The sequence below is a fragment of the Fusarium proliferatum genome (genome assembly GCF_900067095.1).
Source record: "Fusarium proliferatum ET1 genome assembly, contig: FPRO_scaffold008, whole genome shotgun sequence".
Classification (NCBI taxonomy): domain Eukaryota; kingdom Fungi; phylum Ascomycota; class Sordariomycetes; order Hypocreales; family Nectriaceae; genus Fusarium; species Fusarium proliferatum.
In genome coordinates, this window is record NW_022194797.1 from 82,123 (window position 1) to 89,938 (window position 7,816).

The following is a 7,816-nucleotide window of genomic DNA, read 5'->3' on the forward strand; positions in this document are numbered from 1 at the left end:
ATGTTTTCCCCTACCTTTGTTACTCTCCCACTCCAACTCATCGTGAGAATCATTGACTCTACAGACCCATCTGATCATCTGAACATAGCCTGCACGTGTTCTTATCTGCGGCAGTGTGCTACAAAATCTCTCAATCATCACCGAGATGCGCATGAGAAATTTTCTGTTGCTTCAGACCTCGACCCATCTACTATACCGACTTTGCTACGCAGCGCCTCGGGGATCACGAGCCCTATCGACGCCTGGCATGTTCAGAATATCGAGATATGGGGATCACGATGGAACTGGAAAGAATGGAGGACTTGGGAATTGAACAAAAGTCCAGCAGCATGGCATCAGATTTCGAAACGAAGGCAGGTATTTGCGAAGTCGCCAGTCTTGGAGTGGTCGATACCGCCGTGGGAACTTACTCACTACTTGCGCATCATGCGAGAGAGACTGAGCCTGCCAGGGGATTTCGTTGACTCGGCACGTCTTGAATTTGAAAAAGGGTGTGACAGTGTGATGCAAATGTTGCTCATCGTTTTGTGCCCTCGGCTAAAAAGCTTGAAGTACATGTACAACAGACACGACAAGGTCGCATAGTGAGTAAAAGATTTGCATCACCAAGAGCTTCTGAGGATCTAACGCACGGCAGTCGTCGGAGTCTCTACTGGCTCACACCTGTCATGGGAAAGAGTTGGGTTGATGACTCTTGGCCCCCAGGGCTCTCAAAGCTGCATGATGTTGCTGTGGGTGTACGCTCGGAGACCTGGCTCGACGACGAAGATGACAAACTTTGGTACGCTCGCAGTGCTTTCAGAGGCTTCTTCAAGCTTCCTGAAATTAGTACTCTGTACTTTCGAGGGCTACGACAACAAGATCATCCCTCCATGCCGCATGATTCGGACTGGAACCTTCGCGATGGGGAATCTATTTTCGACACTTCAATTTCATCCGCCCTTCAAGCTGCTGATGAATTGCCAGCACGATGTTCTACCATCAAGCATTTGTACCTTGAATCCCCTGGCGACTATCGCGAACTAGAGTGTATAGCGGCAGCGCCCAGGGCGCTAAAATCATATACCCTTCATGGCGGTGAAATTCACTATGGTTCAGGAGGCTCACTCGAGATGCTGTTGAAGGACATGGTTGAAGAACAACGCCAATCACTCGAAAGTATTCTAGTCTACAATACTTCACGATTTGAAGAGTCTTGCTGTACATTGCGCCCGAGCGACGGGGCAGGGTATATTGAAATGCATGATTGCCCGCAACTACGTCAACTTTACATCCACTCGGATGATCTGCAGCTTCTCTACCATGAGCTTCACCGTGAGCTTCCTCCGAAAGATTCAAATACACTCCAGGGCTTTGTCGACTACATTATGGGTTTCTTGCCTGCGTCCCTGGAGCTTCTCATGCTGGGGTCTGCCAAAAACTCGGTCGCTGTAAACGTACCCGAAACACAATTCGAAGACTTTGGCTTCGGTAAATTTGAGGAGTTGAATGAGCATATTCTGATATCCGTGGTTTCGTCAAAGAGATTCCCGGCTCTCAAAGCTATTCTTGTTGAGCGAACAGAAGACAGCCATGAGTTTACCCAGCTGATTGAGGTCGGGCGGGAAAGGGGAGTTGATATCTATATCACGGCCAATGACCAAGTATTGCCACATCAGACTCGACTACCCCAGCGCCCTCGAGCTACCAGCCATCAACCTCATGGAGAGATTGATCAGGAGCCACCTAATGAGCAGCTTCAAGAAAAATTAGATGAGGGGAATGAGACTGATGACGATTGCGGCAACCTACAACTTACAGGGATGGTGGCAATGTAAGCATGAGAAACTAACTCGGTTTGAATTCAGTAGACATATGCGAGTGAGGCCTTCAAGGCTCTCATCAGGATTTTGGTTAGTTTGAAATCTCATTTGTATCCCACTAGTGTAAAGGGTATCAACAATGAAGAAGTTTTATTCTATCTGAATCAATCTTGCTGCATTCACCTGCTACTGTATGCTGGTAGAGTGCCTCTCAATTAAGCGAGCCCTCTTCTAATGTGTCGCTTTACATTCCAGCTGAGGGCTAAAAGATCTAGTAAATGTCGCCCCTGGAGATAAAGAAGGCCGTGTGTCTCAGAGTTAGAGGTTTAATGCGGCTTTAGTTGCAGGGCCCATATTTACTTAGCAGCAAATGGAACTTTATTCTTTCATTGGGCAAGTTATACTATTACTTTTGTCACTGCCTCCATACGCGGACTAGGCCAAATCTAAAAATTCTAAACTTGGCCTAAGCTTTTTCTTGACCGTCATATAGAGCGACGTCACTCATGTTATCACGCCATCTTTTAAGGCGGTACAATCATCTGCTTTCGATGGCAGGAGGGCAAAACGGTAAACGGTACGCTATACTCATCGGCAAAGGAGAAATTTCAGGCTATAACAGTCCGGCAATAGCCACAGGATCTTTATCTCGACGCAAAAGCTCTAAGCATGCAATTTCCATCCTTGGCGACTATGGAAACGGAGTGGCTAAACTTGAAACTACTTGACTTTCCTCTCTTTCCCCGAAACCTTGCATACAAGCATAGTAGCAGCCAGTTTAACTCCAACCTTACGAAAGACGCCCGACAACGTGTAGTCTTGGTGCCTAGCGCTTTCTATCGTAGTTCCCAACCCTGGATCTCAAGCTCCCAGTCTCTACCAACCAAGCCAACTAGTGCAGCTGCTCGATGAGCTATTCAAATTTTACTCTGTCTGTGATTCCAGCAAAATTACCATAATGCAGAATTCCTTCTTCTGTGCAAGCTGGAGGGATCTGGTACTGTTTTATTAAGGCCGTAAGTCAGAACTTAACCACTCTCGACATAATACTGTAACGCCCTTTCTGGATGCCATAGAAGATGGTCTGCATATAGAGATAAAGTATGGGATTGATTGTCTGCCATAGAGTAATCGCGTGGCGCTTTTTGATCACAGATGTAAGCTATTAGCAAGAGTACGTTTATACTGTATGGAAAGGGAGAAGTGACTGTGTAAGCAATACGACCTAGCTAAAATGTCCGTGCGGTATAAATCAAAGACAGAAAAAAAAGGACAACCAATTTCGATTTTCACAGTACTGTAGTTGTCTTCTTCTTTTTTTACTTACCCCTTGTTGTTCTGTATACTGTGCATGTTCGTCATTCCTCGTTTGTTTGGTAGTATCCCGGAACTTTTTCGTGTCAGCACATGCACGTAAGTAATCAATGCAGGGGAAGCACGTTCGGTCGTTTATCGAGGCAGAACCCATTGGAAAGCAGACACAGTACATGTAAGAGGGTAGGACTATTACAGTAAGCACCAAACTTTACCATAATATCAGATATGAGCAGTTTTTAGAACCCTATAGCTATCCAAGCTTGCCTTATGTATTTTAATGTGTCTGGTTTATATCAAACCGAAACCAGTGCCTCAGTACTGTGGACTGTAGAACTCAATTCCTTTTTTGAAAACTTTCGTCAAAATGTAGAACGATTCATGGCGCTGAGTCTCTATTACCTAGAGTATAGTATTGTACACGTGTGCCTTGCTTTTACGGTGTATTCCAAGTTCAATTACCACTTAGTAGATTGTAGGTCGTTTTCTGCACAGCAAATAGCATCATCTTAAAGGAAAGTGCATGTCTTTTTGTCGATTACCGTGTCAGCCAAGGACATCTCGATGCCAGAAAGGGTTCTGTATCATATGTCACAGTAAATAGGAAGAGTGGCCGGGTTTCACAATCCGTTATAGCGACCTAAACTCATATCCCTTGGTGGCCGAATATTGTTTTTAGTGGACATGTTTAAAATAAATGAGCTGCCATCTCCTATCTAATGCATGGTGGCTAGGAAAGGCCCCCAACTTGCGGACACCCCAAACGGCACCTGGACTACCCTTATCCCCAGTCACGTAGTTTAAGACACTCTACTCATACAGTATAGCACAATGGCCCGCAAGTCAAATTGATCCACCTTACTTCCGGAGCTTTACACCGTGTTCCGTCAGTACATGATTTTTGAAATGATCAAGGCTCTTGAGAAAGTCGCCCTTGGGTTTGCAGGCAGGATGGTAGCAGATCCACGTAGGACGACGAGATTCGTGCCGCAGGTGGACTCTTTCAACATGGTCCATCATATGAGCGACTCTCGTGAACTTGCGGATCCGAGCCTCATGGGAAAGAGCCTCATCCCCGATACAGATCGGGCATTGGTTCCTCTCCAAAACTTGGGGGATCGCTTCGTTTTTCTCTGTCGGTGGAGAACCATCCTCGACCTGCCCTTGGGGATTAGAATCAACCCATGTGTTGACTCTCAAAGATCGTGTGGGACGAGCTATTTCCCGGCGACATGCTAGAGCGGCCATGAGATTGATCGCGGTCGCTTTTTGGGTGATGAGCTCCTCTGCTGTTAGTTGTCGGTTAGCGGCGAAGACCTGCTGCAACTGATTTCGCTCCTCCAATTGGTGCCGATTACTTGGCCTAGTGACGTGGTCGGCATCAGCGCGGGTTCCATGCAATTGCCTCTCCAATTCCCCATCGTAGAGCCTTCGGCGACAGGCGTCTCGGTATATTTTTGACATCTCATCCCTGAATCGCTTCTTGGCGCTCTTGAGCTCTCGCTGTAGCCTTCTAAGATCTGCTTGTTCTGGTGCCGGAGCGCAATGGATGTACTTGTGGTTGAACCTGATGTCCCAGTGTTTTGTCTTGACCAACTGCTCTAATTCGCGAATCTCCGGACCAGGGTCCAGTGTGTCGAGTTGTTCTTGTGGTATTCCCTTCGGAATTCTAGGGTCTCTCCTGATATTCATGTGCGTAAACAATTCCGTCAGCCCATCGTCTGACGGCTCTTCTTCGAGGAAAGCCATCTGAGTGTTCCAGCCCACTCGCGTGTTCAGATACGCATTCTGGCGGCAGCCGGTCATGGGATCGTGCCTCATGACCTGATCGATGATGGCATCAGGAGCCACATGGGTGAGCGCATCCACCAGCCCTCGTCGGAAGCAGTAGGAGGTCAAAGGGTCTTCGTAGCCGAGGGCGATGCCGACGCGGTTAAGCCAATATGCATACATCGAGTAGCGCACAGCTTCAATGTCGGACAGAGCCCAGGTCCTGGAACTGTTTCTCACCGTTCTTCGGAACACGGGGATCTTGAGCATGTGCGGCTTCCAGTGGACCTTGACAGCCTGGCAGGATAGCCTCGTACTGAAGAACGGTTCGGCTGAATCGTACCCTTCCACTAGGACAGCATCGTCCCGTATGGCCCTTGCCAGGACGTGGCTGATTGGGCACAGCATAGGAAACCTATGCTCCCGGACTAGAAATATCGTTCTGTTTGGGGGAGTGTCAGCATCTATCACCACATAGAGCTTGGTTCGTAGTTCCCTTACGGCTTGGGCTTCCTATCCACATTCTTATGAAACTTGAGAGCGACCTCCATCGCCAGCACATCCCTGCCGCCGGCTTTGGGGTCTTTCACGATCCACAGTGTCAGGTCCTCATAGCACAGCGCTTTGCTGAGCCGAACGGGGTCATCCTCCGCCTCAGCATCCCTTGCAGCGGTAGAGTCTTGCCGTCGGTCGCCTCCACCGGACATTTCTTCTGTTCCTTCTCCGCCAATCTCAGTGGCGTCTGTCTCGTAGCCTGCAAGATCACCCTCTGGCATGGGCTCGCCGTCACTATAGTCAAACTCTTGCAAAGGGTTCCCACCACCTCTCTTCTTAGTGGCGTCTGTAAGCTCGGCCGGTCGGCAGCCAGTGTAACCTTGCAGCAGGACAATCGTGGCGCAATTCAGACGATCGTCTTCAGTTTGGAAATAGGATGTCTCCCCGAACCATATCTCGACGAGCACTTTCATCATCTCTCTGATTGATGCCACCGGCTTCGAGCCCGGCTGGTTATCGAGCTCGAACTCTGTCTTCAGATTCACTGCGCAGTACTATCGAGCGTTGGGATTAGCCTCCTTCGCAGACAAAGGTGGACCCTCGCACACACGAACCTTGACGATCTCCTCGCAGTCGTTCTTGTTTATTTCCCGCCCCTCGTTGGCCCTGCGGTACAGCATCTTGAAGTCGCGCCAGTATTGGTTGAGGGTTTTGTACTTGATATTTTTCCGCCTTCTCCTGAAGAAGCTAGAGCATATCCAGTGGAGGAAAGCTTGGATGAACCCCTTGTCGCAGAGCCCGGGGCGGATGGCTGTCTGCCACAGCTGCTTCCTGACCTCAAGACAGTATCTGACCAAGCCATCATAAGCAAGACGAGCAACAGGAAAGCTCACGCCCACTGCAGGCGCGGCTCCAGGTAGATTGATTGCTTACCTCTCGAATTTCCGTCTTATATAGTATAGGTTGGCTTTCGTGTTGCCAGAGTCCAGGGGGGGGATGAATCTCGTCTGGTTGAGTGTCTGCGCCATCCTCTCGTATTCGCCCGGACTCGGCCTTCGTCGGTACTTGTCCTCCAAGATCCGAGAGCGCCTGTGATACTTCCTCGCAGCATCTTGCATGGCTCTGGACACGTCTTGATGAGCCAGCTCACCAACCGCGAAGCCGCTTGAGGTCGCCATTGGTGCCGCGGCCGACGTGGGCGCAGATCCAAGAGGTACTGGACTCCTAGCCGGGACGCGAGCGGGTTTGGATGGATCGAGAGGCCCCTCGTAGGCGTCTGGGCAGAGAGCCGCGAACACAGGCGGTGGCAGCAGAGGGGGCGGTCTGCGGATCGCGTGAGGGGATGCGGGATGGATGCCGGTGTCATCAGCAGTCTGGGGAAGGGCACACTTATGAGATGTATATAGGCGGCTGGCCACGATGGGAGGGTAGGGAGGGTAATCATCTTCTGGGCGGCGCTGACGACGACGGTCGCCGGGGCACGGCATCCCTGCAGCGGGGGCGGTGCTTACCCGCAGGCGCCGTTGTGGCCCCTGTGGGCAGCTCGCTCGTCGCTGACGGCGTGCGGCCGCCTGTCCATGCAGCAGGGGCGGGGGGGATGATGGGTGGGGGTCGTGGGCAGGCCCGCGGTTCTTGCCACCAGAGGCGGTGGCACACTACGCCAGATCTGGCGGTTAATACCGCAACACCTAGACTTTTAGCATAATAATAATGCTTTACTTTATTTACTTTAGGCTTAATAGCTGCCTTATAAATTAAATAAAGTAAGATATTAAGTTATTTATAAAGCTAGATTATTTAGTTTACTATATTATTTATTATAGTTATAATAGTAATTAGGCTATTAATATAATACTTAAATTTAATTAAATTTAAATAATAATACTATTATTATTTATTTTATTATAATTTCTATTAGACTTACTTTTATTATTACTATAGTAATATATAAACTTTATTTTAAATTATTATTTACTTATATTTAATTAATTAATTAAACCCTTTTCTCTTTTGCTATTTTCTGGCCTTATTATTAGTATTTAATATTAATTCTCTATTAACTTAAGGTTAGGGTTTATCTGCTTTAGACCTAATTATTACTGCTATCTTAAGAGAATATTATTTTAGGTAAATGGCCTATATACTGCCTATAACTGCTATATAATTTTACTAACCTTAAGTATTTATTTAGCCAGAATAATACCTAGACTAGAGACTAGGCCTTAATATAATATTAGCTAGCTATAAGTTTAGGCCTTTTATTAATAAAATTGCCTTAATTTTTAAATAATAATATATATTAATATTAATTTTAAATATAGTTTTAATTAATATTTAAAAGGGTATTAATAATTATCTTTTAAATAGTAATAATACTATAAAAGACTTAAATAAAGTATTACTTAATTTAATATATAAGCCTACTATTTTAAAAA

General features: G+C 47.2%; 2 protein-coding genes across 2 annotated transcripts; one reads left to right on the plus strand and one right to left on the minus strand.

Moving 5' to 3' along the window:
* On the plus strand, positions 1-1,817 carry FPRO_13686 (uncharacterized protein; the record flags this gene model as incomplete). The annotated part of the gene is made up of 2 exons (XM_031218629.1): positions 1-584; positions 638-1,817. The coding sequence occupies 2 exons, from the start codon at positions 1-3 to the stop codon at positions 1,815-1,817; spliced, it is 1,764 nt and encodes a 587-aa protein (XP_031084468.1).
* A 2,157-nt stretch (positions 1,818-3,974) lies between these two features.
* On the minus strand, positions 3,975-6,868 carry FPRO_13687 (uncharacterized protein; the record flags this gene model as incomplete). The annotated part of the gene is made up of 4 exons (XM_031218630.1): positions 3,975-5,328; positions 5,388-5,935; positions 5,996-6,230; positions 6,315-6,868. The coding sequence occupies 4 exons, from the start codon at positions 6,866-6,868 to the stop codon at positions 3,975-3,977; spliced, it is 2,691 nt and encodes an 896-aa protein (XP_031084469.1).
* Positions 6,869-7,816: the final 948 nt, after the last annotated feature.